The sequence below is a fragment of the Sylvia atricapilla genome, chromosome 3, assembly GCF_009819655.1.
Source record: "Sylvia atricapilla isolate bSylAtr1 chromosome 3, bSylAtr1.pri, whole genome shotgun sequence".
In the NCBI taxonomy this organism is placed as follows: Eukaryota; Metazoa; Chordata; class Aves; order Passeriformes; family Sylviidae; genus Sylvia; species Sylvia atricapilla.
In genome coordinates, this window is record NC_089142.1 from 1,207,257 (window position 1) to 1,228,634 (window position 21,378).

The window sequence follows — 21,378 nt, forward strand, 5'->3', positions numbered from 1 at the left end:
CAGAGACTGCTAAGAAGTCTCTCTCCGGCCCTCTTGGATCTCCTTTAGGTACCAGAAAAGGACTCAAGGTATCCCTGTACCGTTCTCATCGCCCTAAATCCTCATGGATTCCGTGTGGGAAGAGACCCTAAAGCCCATCCAGTTCCACCCCTTCCCATGGGCAGGGACACCTTCCACTATCCCAAGTTGTTCCAAGTCCCATCCAACCTGGCCTTGGACACTTCCAGGAATGGGGCAGCAACAGCTTCTCTGTGGAGGGAGAGAGAAGAAGGGGAAGAAGAAGAAGAGCAAAAGGAGGAAGGGAAACTAAGAGCAATACTTGTCTTCTCAGAGCTCCCCATCTACCCTTCCATCCCCATCCCAGCTCCTCCCAGCCAGGCACCCCTGTTATGAGTGCTAGGAGACTAGCTCCCTAGTGATATCAGTTTTATTGGGAACAGTCGGGGAAGGGGCTTGTAGGGTGTGCACACACCAGCGCTGCTCCCAAGACATTGCGGAGAAAGAAGATGTCAGCTCTGTGGGCCGGCAGCTCTGCGTCTTCCTTACCCACAGGAGTGCCCCAGGTGACAGCTGCTGGTTTCAGGGTCAGGGTCCCCATGTCACTCCCGGCTCACTTTTAGGGGGACGAAAGTGAGGGATCCTGACTAGAGCTTTGATGTCGTCTGATGTCCCTTCTGGTTAGAAGCGTGACTTCTGCTCTTTACCTGCACGAGGTGTCATGGCTCATTGTTTTTAGGGGTCTCCACTAGACGAATTGCCTCTCCCCTGAGTCCCATGGGAATCTGACATTTGTGTACTAGGTGATGTCATCCTCCTCCTCATGGTCTCCGGTTGTTCACCATCTTGGAGGAGCGGGGAGCAGTGGGGGCCATACCCGAGGGTAAGGGAATTTACACAACAACTCATTCAAACAACAACTCATTATCCTCATAAACCTATAACATTGGAACTTTGTATCAACTTTCTAACAATTTATTCTCTACATCCCAGCCATGTCCCCCTCCTTTGCCAGCCCCGTCTTCTCCAGTGAGTGCAGCAGACAGACCCCACTGGACAGTTCCTGCTCCACTTTACAGTCACACCCCAACACCAGCAGCTCTCCTCGGGACCCTGCAGGGTGTCAGAGACTGGAAAAGGTTCATCAAATTCCTTCATTTTCTGTCTCTTGCCACCAAAGTTCTGTGTAATTCTGACCAATTGAGAATGTCTGGTGGGTATTTCTCCTGTGTGCCAAGCCAAAGTAAAGGAACTTCACTTTAGCCCCTTACATGTAAATAAATGTTCTGGGTGTTACACAGGGTCACCACACCCTTAATCCCAGCTGATGGAGCCTGGGAGAGCTGCAGCGTCCTGGTGTCACTGGAAGGCACCACATCCAAGAATTGTTGAGGTTGGAAAAGGCCTTTAAGCGGCTTGTGCACCTCCCCACAGCAGGACCTGCAAGGAAGGAGGTGCCAGACGATCCCAATGAGGGGGACTTTGGCCAAGGGGGCCTGGCAGAGACAGGGAAAGGTGCAGGGAACAGTCTGGCTGTACTGCAGAGGGAGCTGGGACAGCTGGCACAGGGGAGGGTGGCAGGAGAGGGACCCTGCACCCTCCTGATACCCCAGCCCAGGCCTGAGGCCATCCACCCTTGCTGCACTGGGTCCTCTCCACTGCACACGGTTGTGGCACTGCGTCCTCCCCACTCATTCCAGTAGCTGCACTGGGACATTCCCCACACAGCCCAGGAGGTGACACCAGGGCCAGGGGCACCTCCACTGCCAGTGTGGCTCCAGGAGCCAGCCCAAATCCCCTCCCAGCCCAGCTGTCCCCAGTCCCTGGCACTCAGCCCTTGCAGCACAAGCTCACACGGCCCAGCTCTGGCTCCTGTCACTGCCTCTGGCTCTGCTTGGCCAGGGCTGGGCTGGGCACAGTTTGGGCCCATTCCCATTTGTCCCACAGGTGCCCAGCTGAGCAGCTCCAGAGCACAGAACCTGGCTGGGATCAACCTTCTCAGCCCTCTGTGTGTGTGACAGGCCAGCCTTGGTTCCCAGTGCTGCCTCCCTCAGCACCTGCCACCGACACTGGTTTCCCTGGATGTTGTGGTTTGGGGCTCCCTGCCCTCTCTGCTGTCCCTGCAGACAGTGAAGCCCCTCCTGGAGCAGAGACCCTGAATGGAGCAGAGCCTCTGCTGCCACATCCCATCTCCCAGACCCTTGCCCAGTGTTTTGCCCCTCAGCAGGGTCAGCACAAAAGAAACAGGCACCACCTTAAGGAATACGTGTCATTTACTATAGTGCCAAACTGCCAAGAATTATAAAAAGATGAGCTCAGCAATGCACATAATCATTACTACAAAGATTGCAGACAGTGATTAAGAAAGATACATCACCAATTGACCATCCTCCAGATCAGCTGTGGAGCCCCTGGCACAGTGAAGGACTGGAGAGCCCCTCTCAGGAACTGGGAATTACAGTAACCGTGTGTCCACCTGCAGGCAACGAGGCTTCTGCCTCCATGGTGAGAGCGTCCTGTTCTTATATTGTTCAGTAAACACGGTGACATCACTTCTAGTGCAGGAATATCTGGTTTCATTCTCCTCTTGGGTTCCTCCCAAAGCCTGGCCAGGGCTCAAGGGGGACCAAGGGACTTGATCTTTGATCCTACACCCCCAAACAAGGCCAGACATTGAATTTCATGGTCTTATCTGATTTCTAAATATGGAGAGGTAAATGCACGTTTTACTAATGAGCACATTCATAGATCATATTGCTAATGATGTTTCATTAATGAGCAGATATATTAATAACATGCATAATATTTCCCTAAGAAGCAGATACATGTAACATTTGATTGAAATCTTCATGTTTGACTGGACAGGAATATTTTAGCTGAGGCCCTAATGTTCAGGCCTCAGGCACGGCCTGTTGTTCAGGCCTTGGTAATTCACCCAGTGCCACCCCCCTGTCCCCTGCCTGTCTGCAGCACACAGAGCTCAGGTCACCCCCAGCTGTGGCTCCCCTGAACACAAAGCAGACACAGCAGACTGGATTCTCCACGTGGGGCATTCCAAAGGCTTTTGCTCAGCAGAGAGGCCAAGGGCAGGAGCAGCTCCTGCCGGGGCTGAGGGCTGGAGGGAAGGGCAGCAGCCCCAGGCACCTGAGCAGGAGTGGCTGCCCTGGACAGAGACACAGCACCTCCCAGACAGGGAGTGAAAGCACTGCCTGAGCCCCAGGGCAGTCCTGTCACTGCTTTCCTGAGCCCAGGGGCACAACAGCTCCTGCTGGGAGAACGGCCTCAGCTGATCCAGGAGGCTGCAATCAGGGAGAGAAGGAAGGATGGTGCCCAAAAGCCAAACAGCCCAGCTTGCAGCCAGCATGGAGCTGGCCTCAGGTTCCGCAGCCCTTTCTCCAAGCAGGACACCTCCTTGCTGCAGGAAAACTGCCTTTGGGGCACTGTCCCTTCTTGTCCCACAGCAGCTGATCCAAGGGGTGCTTGGAGTGCTGCCTTGGCCCTGGCCCTTGGGCTCAGGCTTGACCACGGGGCTGATCACCCCAAGGAGGGGGTTTGGTTTGGCTCCAGGACAAAGCAGAGGGAAATGTTCATGGCAAGAAGGCAAGAGGATTCTGGTTTTCTCATGAAGCGAGGGAGTTGCTGAGCGATGGCCACAGTAATGAGCCTTATTTAAACATATTTGGGAGCAATTGGATACTGTTGTCTTCATTATGCTTGAGAGCATCATCGTTGGAACTGCATTTTGTGGAGAGCCTTGATAAATAGCCTTTAGTTCTTCGAAACTGCAAAGCTGCTGTGGTCCTTCCTCCACAAGAAAGTGGCCTAACGCTTGTCCAGCTCGGACAGTGCTTCCTCCTTGGTGATTCTCTGCCACGCCTCAGGGATTTCTCCTCTTCCCTGAAATTTCTTGTCCCACAAAGCTTCCAGCTGTGTCCTGAAATGAGACACAAACCATTTCCAGTACGCCTGCATGGATGAATCAGGAAGAATGTTCCAAGTGGAATAAGGAGGTCCAGCATCCCGGTATCTCTTGTAGGGGATTGATACTTCGTCAGGAATTATGAAACCGCAGTTACTTGCAACAAGGCTGGAACAAATATCAATGCTCAGGTAGTCTGTCCTATGCAAAAACCAACCATTGATACCTTGTGGGCGATGGAAGATTAGCTGATGGTCTCCATCATGTCCCTGGATGGTGTTTGTGCAGACAGCCCCACAGAAGGGACACTGTTCCCAGCACCCCGAAAAATGCTCTGCCAGGATGGTGTGAGGCTGTGTTGAAAATAAGCTCATGTCAGCTTTAGCAAATTCTTTCTTGAGCCTTTCTCTCAGATCATCCAGACTGTCTGCCATAGTGCTGCTCAGGAACTCAATGTCTGTGACCTCCTGGTGCTCGATGCCCTTAAGGTCACTTTTGGGCAAGCTGATCACCTCTGTCAATTCCTTGCAAAATTCATCCAGCCAAAGAGAGATTTTGTCTTCTCTGTCTTTTCTGTCTTTGACAATTTGGGTTGATAAAGAAACAGCTGACAGGATATTTCCATAGAGAAGATCAAGGGAGGTATCTAAAAACTTCTCCAGCCTTCTGTTCCCATCTAAACAGTGACGCTTCACTCGTCTCTCAATGTACCACTGAAAAAACTCTTTTGGAAACAGAAGGTACACCAGGAAATAATCAAAATTTTCTTGTTCTGCCAGGTATCTCAGGATGCAAACTTCCAGATTGGCTCTGCTGCCTCTGAAATCTGGTGATTTGCCCTGCATGTCCTCAGCAATGTCTTTAGCTGTCCTCTCATAGACTGCCCGGCGAAGAGCTGCTTCAATCTTGTCACAAAGGAAAACAGCAAAAGTTGTGATGGAAGTTGCTCCTTGGCAGGAAATCTGGAAGCATTGGAAGAAATCTTCTCTCTTGCTGTTCAGGTACACGACTGGGTCATTTGCCTTTAGAAATGCTTCGTGCATGGCTTTAAACCTCTCTGCTGCCATTTTGCACAGATACAGAGACAAATCGATGCTGTACTCTTTGTTAAAAGTACATTTTGCATTGCTTGGGACAGAGTTAACACCTTCCTGTACTTCATTGAGTATTTCATGGATAAAACTTCGACAGTAATCGCGTTTCTCCTGTTCCTTCTTATCAATATTTGCCTTCACAGTCGCTATAATCTTTTCTGTGATGTGCTGAAATTTGATCACAATACCACTGGATATGATCCAGGAATCAGGCAAATACTGATAATACTTTTTCTTCATGATGTGTTTCTCTTTGTCAAAAGAAAATCCTCTGCCTTTGGGAAATGACCTGATACGTTCAGGGAAACCTGGCTCCCTGAACTGCTCCAGAAGGACATCTTCAGTGTCTGCATCAATATCCACCCGTTCTGGAGGACGAGTAGCACGGGAGACTTCAGTAATCCACTTATTCCAGAGAAGGGTAAAGTTGTCTCTCAGTTCTTTCTCACTGAGGCTCTTCCCTTTCAGACTCACAGCCAGCTCCCTACTCTTTCCCAGGAGCTCATCTTCATATTCCAACTTCCTTGTATCCAGTTTCCTCTGCTCCTTCTGTAGCTCAATAAGATTCTCACATTTCTTTTTTGTTTCAAGGAGAAGAATCTCTTTTAGGTCTTTCAGCTTCAGCTCTGTGCTTGATTTCCATTGCACCAGTGTCTCAGAGTCTTTGTCTTCCCTGAAATACTTTTCCACATCTTTCTCAATGGCATCACTTGTCTCTTGCACGAGCCCTTCCAGGTGTTCTCTGGTGACATTCTGCAAGTCCCCATTCCGAATTCTGTTGTCCAGTCTCATCTGGATGTCTAAGACGTGACTTCTCAGCCTCCAGGTCCACTGACTAAAGGCACTTTCCAGTTTCCTGTAGGCAGCAATCTCCAGGGAATTCTTGAAGCTGAAAACAAAGTTTTCATTCAGCAAAGCATTCCAGAGGTCACCAATCCGATCTTTTAGGCTCGAGAGCCGCAAAATGCTGCGCTGTGACTCCTTGGCAGCCTGGAGGATTTTGCTCTTGAGTTGCTGGACGTTCTGGCTGTAGGTGGGGTTGGGTGGTGCCATTGGGGGGTTTCCTTCCCACAGGTGAGCAAAGTAGTGAATGTGAGTCTTCACATCAAAGCAAATGACATCGCTGAAGGAAGAGACGTCACAGAATTCCTGCTGAGCAGCTACCACAGTAATTTCATCCAGCTTTTCCTGCAAACGCCTTCGTCCTTCCATGTTCTGCTCCTTGGCAGTTGCTTCTCCCACATTTTGGTGGACAAAGAGGCAGCTTGGGGAAAGATTGACTTTCTTCATCCTCAGGAAAGCCTGCACAGCAATCTGGAGAACATCTTGCATTTCTGATGGATTTTCTCCAAAGATATTGATCACAGTCATGTTGCCAACACCAATGACAAAGGTGGCCAGCTCGTTGTCATGGTTCAGGGACTGTTTATTGGCCATCTCAGTGGCACGAAGTCCCTCTGTGTCAACCACCAGCACAAAATCAAAGCCCAGGTCTTGCTGCAGCTCCTGGCCCACTGGGATCAGCTGCATAAAGGCTCCGCGGGTGCATCTCCCCGCGCTGACGTTGAACTGCAGACCAAACATGGCATTCAGCAGGGTGGACTTGCCCGTGCTCTGGATGCCCAGCACCGAGAGCACAAACACTCGTTTGTCCCCCAGCCTCTCAATTAAGCTGTCAAAGATTGCTCCCACCCAGCGCAAGGGCAGGTAAGAAGCGTCCCCATCCATCAGCTCCACAGGATACCCTGAAACCATCAGCTCTGCTGCAATTTCTGGCAGTTTGGAAAACTTGTCATTCTTTGTCTTCATTAATTGCAGAGCTTCATAAATCTGCCCTGCCTCTCTCAGAAGGTGCTCCAGGCCTATGGATGAATTGCTGATTTCATCAGAGAGGGCATCCAAGCGACTCACCAACTCAGCATTCACACTGCTTTTTTCCTTGCTTTTCTTTCTTTCCAAGATTTCTGTCCATAACTCATGATAGTCTCTCCTCAGTTCTTCAAGGCGACCACAGGACAGCTCGTCCATAAAGACCTTCATCCAGTGCAGGAAGTATTTCTTGGTATCTGCTGGCTGGGTCTGGAGAAAGCCAAGGAACGATTTCATCAGTGGCTTGAGAGGGAAAGCTTGATCAAGTTGCTTCCTTCTTATTGCTTTCTTCTCATTTTCAATTTGGCTGCGATGATGCTCAATGCTCTTGTTCCTCTTCTCCTGCAAGCGAGTGAGTTCTTTGTCCTTTTTGCACCACTGGTACCACAGTTTTCCTTGTAGTGGCAGCAGCTGGGATTTGATCTCAGACAGCTTCTCTTTCTTCAGAAGGTCCGCCAGCTCCTTGGCCTTTGCTATGGCTGTCGCACACGCGGGTTGATCTGCATCCACTATGAATCCATGCTGCCGAGCTTCGTCCACACAGGCATCCAGGCTGAAATATGTATTAGACCATTCCAGAAGATTCCTGATAATTTTGGTCAACTGGTCCATCAGTTCCGCTTCATTTCTGTTCTTGATCCCTATTTTTATATTTTTGTTGGCTTGTCCAGCTGCAACATCCTCTTTTTCTGTGAGAAGACAAACAAAAGGTCTTTGTGACTGCAACAGGCCTTGCAGAAGCTCTTTCCCCCTGTTGTCCATGTGCTCCAAGTCAGACACAAGAGCCACGCTGACAGCAGATATCTCCTGCAGGAACTGCAGCTGTGCTCCGTGATCCCTGGCGTCTCCATGCAGGTTACAGAAAGCCACGCAGCACTCAAAGGTGTCATCGGGGCTCCCGCGGGGGCAGTACCAGGCGATCTCCACCACCCCTTCCATCAGCAAACGCTCTCTGGTGCTGCCCCTGCAGTGGCGGTGGAAGAAAGTGTCGTGTTTGCGTCTGCTGAGCAGAGCGTTCAGGAGCTGAGACTTGGAAGAGGAGGCCGAGCTGCCAATGCGGATGAAGGACACGATGGGTGTCTGGGCCTGAAAGATGAGTTTGTTGTTGTAACTCTTTGTTCCAGACTGATTTGCTGACTTCCCTGCCTCTTTCCAGCTCCTTTGAATTTGGCTGAGGGCATAGAGCGGGAACTCGATGTGTGAAGTGCACGGGTTGGGCACCAGCAGAGGCAGCGCCAGTTGGCAGAAGGCCAGCTTGGTTGCAAGGGTCTGTCTCAGGAAGTCATCAGCACAATGGAAAATGGCCATCTGCAGGTCCATGGGGTGCACATGGCCATCCCTGCTTACAGGTTCAGGGGCTGCTTCCGTCAGATTGTCAAAAAACTGTTCAAAGGAGTCTGATTGCTGGTGCTCTTTTTCTGTGGTTTGTGGCACAGGGGCAAGGCCTGGGTTGTTCTCATCCCAGCAAGTCAGGTACCTCACCTGATAATCCACGGTCAACAGCTTTTGCAAGAAGTATAATGGCAGTTCTGTGTCCTTGCTGGGCTGGCTGTCCTGCAGAGATGTCTTGCAGATGGTGTGGAAATCTCCCATCCCCATTTTTCTTGGATAGTGACTTTCCAGTCCAAGGTGCTTGAGCAACTGGAAAAACTTCTCCTTTGGAGGGGCTTCATTGGGTTTTGATTGGCTGCTGTCTGACTTAGATGACTGACTGGGGGGCTCAGGTGTTGGAAAAGTGTCTTCCAGGTCTCTGACTATGTTCTGCATCCTCTGTTTATCCCATTTCTCATCCAAGCATCCACTGATCAGGGAACGCAAATCCCGTTCCAGCCTCTCCCAGTCTGCATCTGCACTGTGCTTTTGGAGGAGATTCTTTATCCGTGGGGACCACAAGCCTTTCATGTGACTTTCCATGAAAACTAAACGCTCCCTCTTCTGCTCAAGGGACAGCTGTTGACTTTCAATTGTCACAGTCAGACCCGTCAGCAGAAGGGAGGCCTCAGCTCTGTCGGCATCTAGCTCCTTCAGGTTCACGTACTCCTCATGTGCCACTTCCGTTTCCTTGGCCATGTACTGAATTTCTGGGTGTCCAAGGAGGTGCTGGAAACTGCTGCTTTCCACCTGGTACCCTGTGCTGGTGGCAATCAAGAGCACCAACAGTTCCATGTCCTTCTGGGCCCGTTCCTGGAGAGACTGGAGTAAGGAATAAATGGCCAGGCTGCTGGTCTGGGTGGCTTCTATCTTTGCTTCATGAACAGCAGAAGCAGAGCTTCCTGGTGCATAGGTGACAGCATGGATGTGCTCCTTCATTTGCTGCAGTGTTTTGATGAGCTCTCCAAGCTCAGAGACTTTGGGAGACTCGGGAAGTGCATGCTCAGTCTGGAAGACCCACTGCATAATGGAGGAAGCCTCAGGGAAGTCCTTGACAGAGTAGATATGAGGATCCAGGAGGCTTCTCAACATTACCTTGATAGAGCTGGTGTTTTCTGGAGGTGACTCCTGGCAGCTGCGCACAGTGCTCACCAGAAAGTCCTGCAGGGCTTTGTCTGACAGGCACACGTTGATCCACACACTGGGGTTCCTGGTTTTTGCATTCAGATGATCTTTTAGCTCCATCAGCATGAGCAGTTTCCCTTCATCCACCGTCACCTCCCAGTTCTTCAGAGTCCCCATGAAATCTCTGGCCTCTTGCACTGCACTTTCTATTTCCTCTCCAAAAATAGTGCCAACGCTCTGATTGGTCAGCTCTTTGTACGCAGTCATGAGGGCTCTGCTCATCTGACCCACGGACTTAAAATCCCTGCTGTGATTTTTCAGGATGACATCCCACACTGGGATCAGCTCAAAGCCACGGTCGATAACGCACCACGTTGTGTTATCTGACACGAGCCCTGTTCTCCACTGAGGAAGAGAAGCTGTGTCTGGGGGGCCCCCTGTGTTGACCATGGAGAGCTGAATTGCTGTATGGGAACTGTCTCCAGCTCTCCCCATGACAGAAGCATTTGAGCTGGATTTGGAGACATCTGTGGCCCCTGCAGCACTGGCCCCGAAGCCACCCCAGCTGGCTCTGACAAAGCTGTTCAGGGCTTCACACGTTTGTTGCTTCATCTCTTCCCTCTGCTCAGTTTGGAATCCTTCTGTCAATGCCTTCCACCAGAATATCCCCCCAAAGTGGAGAGGACCCTGGTTTACGTGGGACCCAAACCTGCTGAAGAACCTCTCACACCTATCCAGCAGGGGGGCCTTGTCTTCCTGAGTGAAGCTCAAGAGCTGCTCCATGTCTTGCAGCTCCTGCAGAGCCGCATCCGAGAGGAGAAGCTGATGCCTTTGGAAGTAGCAGGAGGCCAGAGGGATGTACTGGTACATGGTGCTGCAAAAGTAGCTCTGCTCAGAGCGGGACTGGTGGGTGTCCTGTGACTGTGAGGAGCTGCTGTGATCTACACCAGATCCCAGATTAATTCCCAGGAACGCAGCATTGGCAGAAACGCTCATGCTGAACCCCAGCTGCTCCATGGACTTGATGAAAGTGGATTCTGCTGCAGAGGAGGAGAACTCCTTCTTCTCAAGCAGCGATCCTTGCTCTGGACCAGTGAGCTGGAATCCCTCAGGAACCTTGAGGAGCTGCTCTCGCTTTGCCAGCACATCTTCAGGTCTGCTGGTTCTGTAGATGCCCTGCAGGGCCAGTCCCCCTGACGCCCGCCTCAGCACCTCCGTGTCAGGGATGTTCTCCCTCCTGACTGCTGACAACTCCTGCTGCTCCAGCTGCTTCTGGATGCTTTCTAGCATATCTGCCAAGGGTTTCTCTGGTGGTGGCCAGAACTCTTTGGGAATCTCCATGGCTTGCCACAGAGTCTCTGCTTTCTCCCTCACAGCATCCTGGCTGTGGCTTTGGCTTTTGAGCATTTCTGTCAGATCCTTCAGGGCTTGTTTGGCCACTTCTTGTCTTTGCTTCATCTTCTCCAAGTTTTGGGTTTGCAACTCCTCCCAGGTTTTCTCATCTGTTATTTTCAGGAGTTTCTGGAGTGCCTTTTTCTCCCAGGGCTGCTTTACCTCACACTCCAGCTTGAGGTAGTCTTTATATTCCAGATGTTGCAGGGCTTCTCTGCACTTGATTCCAAGGATTTGTGACACTTTGGGCAGCCAGTATCCAGCATCCAATCCCTCCTCCTGAAATGCCTCTGCCAGGAGCTGTGCCTTTGCCTCTCCCTCCTGTGTGTCCTCCTGTGAAGCCATGTCTGTGGAGGAAGAAAAGAGACTTTCCCTAAGGTGCTGGCAGAGGCCCCAGCCTCCTGGCAGAGGCTCTGCAGCAGCTGCAGCCCTGGGGATTGCTCCCAGCCGGCTGCTGGAGCCCAGCCTGGGATGGCACAAGAGCCAGGCTCTCCTTCCCAGCACACTGGATTGTGCCTGTGGCTTTCCTGTGTGCAGGATCAACCTTGAAGCTGAATGTGTATCCCAGAGACAGCACAGACACAGAAACTCAAATAGATAGACAGACACACACAGACACAGACACAGACAGATACAGAAACACAGGGTACGGGGGACATTTATGGATATGAAAATTCAGAGTTTTAGAAGTATTTATGTATATGAAAATCCAGAATTTTATGACATGTTTTTTAGCAATTCTTTTAAGGCAGAGAAACTACTTGTACTAAAACACATAGGAATGTAGTTGCTAGGCTTGGTTGTTGGGTAAAAGTCATAAAGGGAAAGATGTATGTTACTGAAACTCAGCCAAGCAGGACCTAGGCATTGTGAAAATGTGAGAAAGCAGGGCTTAATGCATTGAGAAGCCAATAAGAACCAGGCACCTGGTTTTGGCCAGGACAAACTGACCTGGGAACTAGCCAAATCCCTACTGTGCTTGCCCAGAAGGAGACGTCAAACAGTGAACACGGTTTGAGGAAGATGCCTCTAACTTCATCAGAAGAGCCCGGCCCACGACCACCAGAGGGGACTGCCAGCTTCAGAAGGATCATTTAGCTCATTTTAATATGAAGTGAGGCTAGGCAGAGCTAGGTGATGAATACTTATAGATGTATTGTGAAACCTAATGCATATGTAATATTTGAAAAGATAATTAGGCAAGGGAAAAACCACTAAGATGTGCACACCTTTGGAGGAATTCTCCCTTGCGCATCCGACGTTGAATAAAGCATTTCCACTTTACAGCTTTCAGAAGCTGTGGAGTCTTTTGCCACAAATCATTTCTGGCAAGCCAGCCAGGAGGCTTGCTCTGCCCGGCTGCCGAAGCGGCAGGGGGGAAAACTTCCTGAGGGGCGTGCCGGGATTTTCCCAGGAGGAACTCTGCTCCTTGGCTTGCTCACTGCTGTGGTAGACAGCAGCCTGCTGGCCCTGTGGACACACAGCATGTTTTAAATGCAGGGAGCCTATAAGTTGTACACTTGGCCAGGGCTGCGAATAAGGGTTTGCCTTGCACATGGCTACGCTGACCCTGTATAGGTAAAGTCTGAGCTTGCAAGCAGCTGCTGGCCGACAGAGCAGCTGTAGCTGACAGAGCGGCTGCCAGCCAGGGAACAGCTGGGAACGGGGATTTGCTGATCGATGAGCAACCGCTCGCCATTCTGGGGTTGAATTGAGGGAATCCTTTCGTTGCTGCTATTGGCATTGTGTGTTTGTTGAGTCCGGACATTTTGGCTGTGTGAGTGACTGCGACGAGCCCTCGGTATGAAGCAAGTGAGGAGCTCTACCTGTGCTTCCATCCTCAGGCAACTGAGGCAGCTGGGGAAAGGCAGAATGAATGATAAGATGATTGCTGTGTACTGAGATTGTGTTTTGTTTGAGCGTAGTGAAGTGATTTGGCGTGATTGTGATATGGCATGAAGCGCAGCGGTGTGAGTGTGAATGAAGGAGTGATGTGTGTGAGTGCGGGGAACGTGTGTTTTAACCATGACTAGACTGGCTAGATGAATAAAAGGAACTCCTCTTCCCCAGTGGTTTTGGCTTGATCCTTGGGAATTTGTGAATCCGGTGATTCATTAGATAGGAAGAGGAGACAAATGGGTCTATTTAGAGGGAGTATATAGAACTTCCACAGGGAGATTGGTAGCCTTAGATTGGGAACAGCCTGCACCAAAGGATTTAAACATTCAAGAAAGAATAAATGGAATAGGCTGTTTTTGTGGGCATTTTGGAGCCTTCAGTACATCAGGCGGCTGGCATTCTGCATGGGTACTGTTACAGTGTAGAGACTGTGAAAGATGTTGGTATTCTGGTTCTGGTGAATGGCAGGGTATATACTTCCACTGTGAGTTGAAGAGGTGTCCTAACCAAGCTGATTTTGAAGCTAAGGTTTTAAAACTTGTGTGTGGGAAGTCACATTTGGTACTCACAACCGGGGGTGGGGTGTGTGTGGGAAGAGAACTGGGAACAGACTGTAAGATTTTGTGAAGAAAGATTTGGGTGGAAATGAGATAGGATGAGAAGGAGAAGATAATGGGAACTGGACAGAGCAAAGAGATAGTGAAGGCTAGTCTGCTAGGATGTTTTAGCTCATTGGAAAGAGATGGCAGGCACGGGAGGTAAGGAAAGTAAAAAGAACCTTGTTAAATATTACAACTAATGGTGGCCCTTATAGAAGTTAGAAGACGGAGCAAAGTGGTCACCTAGTGGAAATTTAGAGCATAACACCTTGCTACGTTGGATGCTGTTCCTACGATGAGGAAAGTGGAACCAAGTGTCATATGCTGGTATGTTTTGCTCCCTTCATAACCACTCTGAACGGCTGAGAGATTGTGCAATGGGAGCCCCTTCTGATCCCCTAGTGTTAGCCCCCGAGAAAGACCGCAAGGCTAATAAGGGGAAACTTAAACGATGCTGCTCCACCTGCAGCATTGGACAAAGATGGACAAGAGCAGATAAAGTATAGCAGGCAATGACAAGAGAACAAGATCTGCTTAAACCTCCCGCTGGGAGACGGGAGGAGGATGCAGACTCAGAAGAGACATCAACTCTGCCCCACTCTCCCCCAGTACTCTGATTCCATCTCAAACTGGAAGGCAGGTATTACCAGCACCCCTTAGGGATGCAGTGGGGCTGGATGGAAGAACACTGTTAGTTAAGGCACCCTTTTCAACCATTGACCTAGAATCATGGGAAAGGGTTGCCAAAAACTACCGAAACAACCTAATAAATACTGCCAAACGTGTAAGATATATAATAAAGCAGCATAATCAAGATTGGAGTGACATAAAACTATTATATGTACAGAAAAACAATAGGTTTTAAAGACAGAAGGAGATTCCGCAGAAGAATATTATAGAATCTAACATTGTGATGTAAAACAATTTTTCCCCACTTAAAGCTCCAAAGTAGGATCTGAATACAACAGCAGGAAAGGAGATTCTGGGAAGGTATCAAGAGTGGATAGCAAAAGGAGTGGAAAGAGCCATCTCCAAAACCATAAATGGGTCAGCCTTATATGCAATTAAACAAGGTCCTTCTGAGTCTCCATCTGGATTCCTGCATCATATAAGGGATGCAGTTCATCATCACACTTCATTAGATCCTGGGTGTGAGGCAGGAATACAACAACTAGTCAACTTATTTTTGGGTCAGTCCACGGGAGATATGAGATGTAAACTCCAGAAGATTCAGGGGAAAGTTGGGAGGAACTTAGAAGCCCTATTTAAAGAGGCATGGAGAGTTTTTGGCAGTCGGGAAGAAGGATACAAGCAGGGAATGAGAACACTAGTAGCAGTTGTAAATGAAGAAAGGAAGAACAAACCTTGGCAGGGACCACCCAGGCAAGGTCCACCTCAGTTGGGTAGAGATCAAGGTGCAGTCTGTAAGAAATTTGGCCACTGGAAAATAACCCAGTGCCCAGATCAAAGGCAAAATGGAAACAACCAACAGGAAAAAGGGAAGCAGAGAATGGAGGGGGTGATCACTCAGGTGAAAGAAGACTGATGGAGACCAGGGGATTCAACCCCAGGGGATCCACTGGTTATAGAAATGAAGCTGGGGAAAGAAGGGAAAGAGGTGGAATTTTTAGTTGATGTGGGAGCAACATATTCAGTTTTAAACAAAGCTTTAATGTCTGAGGGAAAAGATCATGTTATTATGGTCCAAGGGGCAACTGGCCAGTCTAAAAAAGCCTATTTTTGTAAACCTTTGGAATATAAGTTCGGGAAGCAGTGGAGCATTCCTAAATTTCTATATTTGCTCGGATCTCCACTGCCACTTTTGGGCAGGGATTTACTGGAACAACTGCAAGTGACCATTACTTTTAAAAATGGGGAAATTACTCTGGAGCTAAATGATCAACAGTATGTCGAAGTGTTGAGTTGAATGTGAACAGCTATGGAGGTTAAAGGAAGAAAACAGCAAAGAGATAATAAACCAAGTGTTCTCTGAAGTATGGGCATCTAATGTATCAGGAAGGGCAAAAAATACACCCTCTATACAAATTTAAGAAGAAGAAAAACCATTAGAATGAAACAATACCCCTTGAAAAACGAAAATAGAGAAGGAATTAGCCTGGTAATTGAGAACTTTTGGCAATTAGGGTTGTTTAAAGAATGTCAGTCTGACTTAACACTCTCATTTTCCTTGTTTGAGAGCCTGATGGGTCGTATCAGGTAGTACAAGATTTACGAGCTGTTAACAAGACAACTGAGGACCTTTATCCTGTAGTTGCCCACCCATATACATTGTTAACATGTTTCACACTGGAGCTAACTTGGTTTGCTCTTTTAGATTCGAAAGATGCCTTCTTTTGCCTCCCTCTCCATGAAGCCAGTCAGAAAATTTTTGCATTTGAATGGAAAAACCCAAAAAGTGGGTGCAAAACTCAGCTCACATGGACAGTTCTGCCTCAGGGGTTCAAGAACTCACCCACTTTGTTTGGCAAACAATCTGCAAGAGACTTAAAATCCAGGGAAGCTCCGCCAGAAGAACGAAAGCTGTTGCAGTATGTAGACAACCTCCGAATAGCCACTCGGACATGAGAGGCGTGTGTGGCCTGGACAATAAGCCTCTTAAACTTCCTGGGGTTCCAGGGATACAGAGTCCCTAAGAAAAAGGCCCAGGTGGTAAAAGAGAAAGTGATCTACCTGGGTTATGAGGTTAGTGCAGGGCAACAGACGTTGGGGAAAGATCATAAAGAAACAATCAACCCCCAAAACCTAAGACAGTAAAGGAACTGTGAACCTTTTTGGGGATGACAGGATGGTGTAGATTATGGATTTACAACTCTGGACTGCTCGTGAAACCTTTGCATATGCTCATTACAGATGGAAACAGAGACCTCCAATGAACCAGTGAAGCCATGAGACTCTGACGAGCTAAAAAAGGCTCTCGTGTCAGCTCCTGCTCTGGGACTTCCAGATGTGAGTAAACCATTCTTTCTTGAGAAACAGGGGATTGCCCTGGGAATACTGGAACAACACCTGGGGCCATATTGAAGGGCCAGTGTTGTGCTTATTTTCTAAGCAATTCGATGCAGCCGCCAAGGGATGGCCGGGGTGCCTCAGAACCATCACAGCAGATGTGCTAAATATCCAAGAGGCATGCAACTTCACCTTGGGCCAGAAAAGAACTGTACTAGTGCTTCACACAGTGCCCACAGTGCTGAAAGTGAAAGGTGGACATTAGCATGCCCCACAAAGATTCCTGAAATACCCAGCCATCATGATAGAACAAGATGATGTAGAAATAGTGGTAACTAACATTGTCAACCCAACTTCTTTCCTCAGGAAAAAAAATCAAGGGGAGCTGCTATACCACGACTGCCTAGAGACCATCGAAGCTACCTACTCCAGCTGTCCAGATCATAAGGACACCCCTTTGGATGATGCAGAAACTTGGTTCACTGATGGAAGCAGCTGTGTCATGAGTGGAAAACGACATGCTAGGAATGCAGTTATCACCGCCAAGAGGGCTATAGAATCTGGACCTTTGCCACCAGATGCCTCTGCACAAAAGGCTGAGATAATTGTTTCAACTTGTGCTTTAGAACTAGCAAAAGGAAAGAAAAGAAACATTTACACGGACTCGAGATATGCCTTTGGGGTTATAGATGCACATGGAGCCATTTGGAAAGAAAGGGGAATGTTAAACTCACAAGGAAATAACATCAAACATGCCCAAGAAAAACTGCAGCTGTTGGAAGCAGCCCAGCTGCCCGAGAAGGCAGCAATTATGCACATTAAGGCACAGCAGAAGGTGAGCTCAGAATTGCAGGAAGGAAACGAGCTGGTGGACAGAGAGGCAAAAGAAGCAGCAAAAGGTGAAGTAACAGTAGAGGGAGCCTCGATCCTGGATGGCCACATCTCCCTTGAAGGCAAGCCAGTTGTGTTGGTCTAGCATGGATGGTAAAAACCAGTTAGAGGTTGACTTTGAAATTGACAACCAGATTAGCCAATTAAATATAGGCACACACTTCTGGGTCACACAGGCTTGAAATCAGCAGGAGCCCTGGAAACTTCCTTTTCCCTTCTGGCCTCAGAGGAGGTAAGAAGGCAGTCCTGGCTCCCTCCTTGATGGAGGGGTGGGGGCTGGTATGGCCCAGCCTCTCCAAGCAGGGCCAGGGCTGTGGCTGCCAGCTGGGGAGGGGAAACTCATGGCTATTAAAAACCAGTCGACTTTAAAACTGCCGGGGCCACAGACGCGAGCCCAAGGGCAGATGTTCCCCAGGGAGCAGCTCTGAACTGGGCCCATGTCCCAGGCTTTACAAAGCCCAGACCCTGGCTTTTCCTGAGAAGCTGTTGGGACCAGTGACTCCCGGGCCAGGTGAAAAGCATCCCTACACTCAACTGAGGGCTCTGTCTTCAGAATTTCACAAAATGTCTCCTAGTGCAAAAGGGAAAACTGTTTTGTGTACATGTGAATTTGGACTGCCTGGTGTAGCGAAGAGACAACCAGAAGTTACTGAAGGAGAACCTCCCAGGCAGATTTGGTCTCTTCACCCACCCAGGGAAGAGAAGGGATAGAGCAAGAGCTGTGTGTTTGTGTAACTAAGTCTTACCTCCCTGTAGTGGTTTTTGATCCCTTCACAAAATGACTGAAAACTCTAGTGCAAAAGATAAAGCTGTGTTTTATGCTCTGTCAGCAAAACATAGTGCTAGGCCCTCCCATGGTGGGGAGCAGTGGGCACAGGAGAATTGGTTTAATTTGGAGAGTGTGATTGATAGAATATGTTTTTTACAGCATGAGACAAAATTTAGATTTGACCAACACAAAACCGTAGTTTGTTCTGTCTTTCGGCTGCTACTGACAACCGTTTTAAGCAGTGTAGTGAAGAAAAAACAATTATAGGATTATCTTCAAAATGTAGTGGGAATTTTGCAAAAACAATTAGATGAAGAAAGAAATGAAAATCATTTGCAACAGGCTGCCCTGAGAGATGAATATTCCAAGAATTCAAAGAATACTGACTCCTTAAAGAAGGCAGAGGAAAAAGAAACTTTTCACATAAATGAAACATACCCCCACAAGGAATTGAAATTAGTGAATAATTTTGGGGAAAACTGCTGCCCTCATTTGAGACCCTCGGTTAAACCAGAATATAATTATATTAATGATGAAGATTTTGAACCCCATATTACAAGTAAACAAATACCATATAGTCCTACTGAGTTGGCTAAGTTAAAGAAAGAATACAGCCGGCTCCCACAAGAATTGGAGACAGAATATGTCTTCTGAGTGTCCCTCACTGGTGGAGACCAAATTAAACTAACTGAACAGGAGGCCAGTGGACACTGGGGACATGGAGTTTTCTTAACAACAGGAGACAAACGTGACACCTGGTCCCTGACACAGCGTGCAGCTTTCTGGGCCAAGGGAATTAATCCTTTGGAAAGGGGAGACCCTTTAGCTATAGTTAGTTCCCCCGACCAACTTTTGAAAAGAGCTCACAAAGCCGCCTGCCTATGGGGATGGACTGCTTCTCAGGAAGGAACAATGCAATTACTGGTTTTTGAAGCAACTGCTCACCAAGCCCCTGGCCCTACCCATCCTACAGATCCTTTCCAGGTGGAATGGGGATTTCCCTCCTCAGGGTTGTCAGTACACATTGGGCAGCAGGGGTCCTGAGGGTCCGACATGGACTGTTGAGTTTTATTCCCGTGGTTTCAGAGATGTTGAAAAGAGGTATACGACTTGGGAAAAGGGATTCTTTGTGGTTAGCCTGGCTCTCGTAGAAGTGGAGAAGATCACATGACAACAACCAAATGTCTTGAGAGGCCCTTTCAAGGTCATTAAGATGGTCACTACTGGGACCCCCTCACCTGATGGGGTGGCCCAGAGGGCCTCAGCAAAAAAGTGGTGGCGTGCTCAGCTTGAACATTATTGTAACATCCTCTCAATAACTGAAGGAGCTGTGAAAGGTCTGACAACACAAGAAGCAGAAAACTTGGATAGCATCCAAGACAAACCTGCCTCAGTCATTACCCCTCCTTTTTCCCCCAAACAGAAAATTTTTGGTTTATTGATGCTTCTGCTTTTTGCTCAACAGCTTCTCCAAGCATAATTCCCTCACTACAGGGACCAAGGGATTCCAACAATCCAGCACGTTACCCTGGAAAACTTGTTTTGGTGGGCCTCCCAACTGTAGGGGAAATACCACTCGTGCTAGAAACTCCTCTGAATAAATACACATGGGTACTCTTTGATGCTCTAGGGAAAGAGTATTGAATAAATACACTCTGGATCATTTCCATCATTCTAATTTTCTGCCTCCTGGTGGCAGATTCTGTTGTGCTTACTTTTCACAGGAGAACTCCGAGGGACATGAAGATCACATAAACCGTGACAAGTATTTTAAATTAGAATTTTAAATAGCATTGATTCAGAAGTACTAATGAATCAATTGGTTACCACAACTAGAGATTTGACCAAATTACAACAACTACTGCACTTGTCCTTATTGGCCAGGGGAACCCACCAGTGGCTGTTATCAAACATATTACCAAATCGGAAAAATATAAACGTGCATGATCACAAATTGGTAATTGATGCACTTGGTGCTACACAAAACAATGTTTCTTTGGCTCTCAGCTGTATCCAGGCACAATTGTGGATGCAGTCAGTTGCTGCCTCAATTATAAATGAGTGAAGGTGAAGAAGGCATTTTTCCTACTGAAATTCAGAAAATCGTTTGGGACAGTGCCATTGATTTTGAAAGACAATTCCAGTCCTGGTGGAACTTAGTGAATTTTCCTTACAACCCCAGTACAAACACAACTGCAGGTTTTGTGTTAACCAGACGTAATGGTTCAGTGCACTCAATATTTCCCTATCATTGCATTAGGACTGAATCATGATGGAGCTATTCTCTATCCTTCTGAGCACAGGGAATGGGCCCGTCAAACTGAGGAGAAATGGCAAACTGTTAATTTGAAATCTTGTATTGTCTCAGATGTAACTCATATTGGCTTTTGTAAATTATTTTGACATAGTGCCATTAGTAATTTCTTTTTAACTGCTTTTGGTATAATACAATTTGTCAGCCTTTTATGGTGTATACCCTAATCCCTGTGCAGATTATATATCTTAGTGTGATACATATATATTATAGTTTAAGCTTTTACAAGATTTTAAAATAGAGGATATGTACTGCGCACTGTAACATTAACTTTTGCAGAAGTAATGGTAATTGTGAAATAATACCTAATGCCTTTATTTCTGTAACTGACAATAGTGAAACAGCTAATGACGATTGAAAGTGCTTGTAGAAATGTCCAGGACATCTGTACGGTAACATTGAAAAAAACAGGAAAAAAAACACTGAAAGAGGAAGAAGGAATCCATCCCTGACCCTTCAACTATCAATAACTGTAAAACCACAGACCAGGGGAATGTCTAGATGAAAAAAAACACAGGACTCTCAAAATCACATCTACATTGTGGCACGTACTGTAAGAAGATGAGGGCAAGGGTTGAACCAAGCAAAAGAATTTTTGGAAAATGTAAACTCAAAAAAATGTTTAAACACGTAGAATCTTCACTAATTTGAATTTGACCTGTGCAATGAGAAAGTATAGGAGAAGAGTTGTTATATTTAACTGTGTGCTTTCTGGCAGTTTGCCAGACACCGAAACACTAGATCCTGTACCTTTTATCCTTTATTAAACTTCAAAAAATTTTAAAGTGAGCCTTGTTTCTCGTGCTGTGCAAAGGACTGACCCCCCGCCCAGCCCCTGATGCTTCCGCCATTGCTTTGGGGGTTTTTGCTCCACTTGCATTCTCAACCTAACAGACCTGGAACTTTCACTTGACATCTGCCTTCAAACCTTGGGGGTTTTTTTGACACTGTCACACAATCCTGAAAAGTGTCCCAGTCTCAGTTCACTTGGATACTGGAAAGATTTATTCCTTGCAAAAAATCCTTCCGAGCACCCAGCTTCCATCCCACCAAGGCCACAACACTCTTACCAGCACAGGTATCGATCTCAGGGAATTGGACTCAGGTAGAGATCTGAGGGTTCCTGCACCCTTCCAGAGCCTTCAGGAAAAGCTTTCCCTCGGGAATCCCTG

The 21,378-nt window shown here is 47.8% G+C and overlaps 1 protein-coding gene across 1 annotated transcript in view; it reads right to left on the minus strand.

Moving 5' to 3' along the window:
• Positions 1 to 3,675: 3,675 nt before the first annotated feature.
• The window catches only part of LOC136358660 (interferon-induced very large GTPase 1-like), a 42,083-nt gene continuing 24,380 nt past the window's right edge, over positions 3,676 to 21,378 (minus strand). Inside the window, exon 2 of the mRNA XM_066314578.1 lies at positions 3,676 to 11,114. Coding sequence (XP_066170675.1) covers positions 3,820 to 11,112 — 7,293 coding nt within the window. The 5' untranslated portion in view covers positions 11,113 to 11,114 and the 3' untranslated portion in view covers positions 3,676 to 3,819. The remainder of the gene's footprint in view (positions 11,115 to 21,378) is intronic.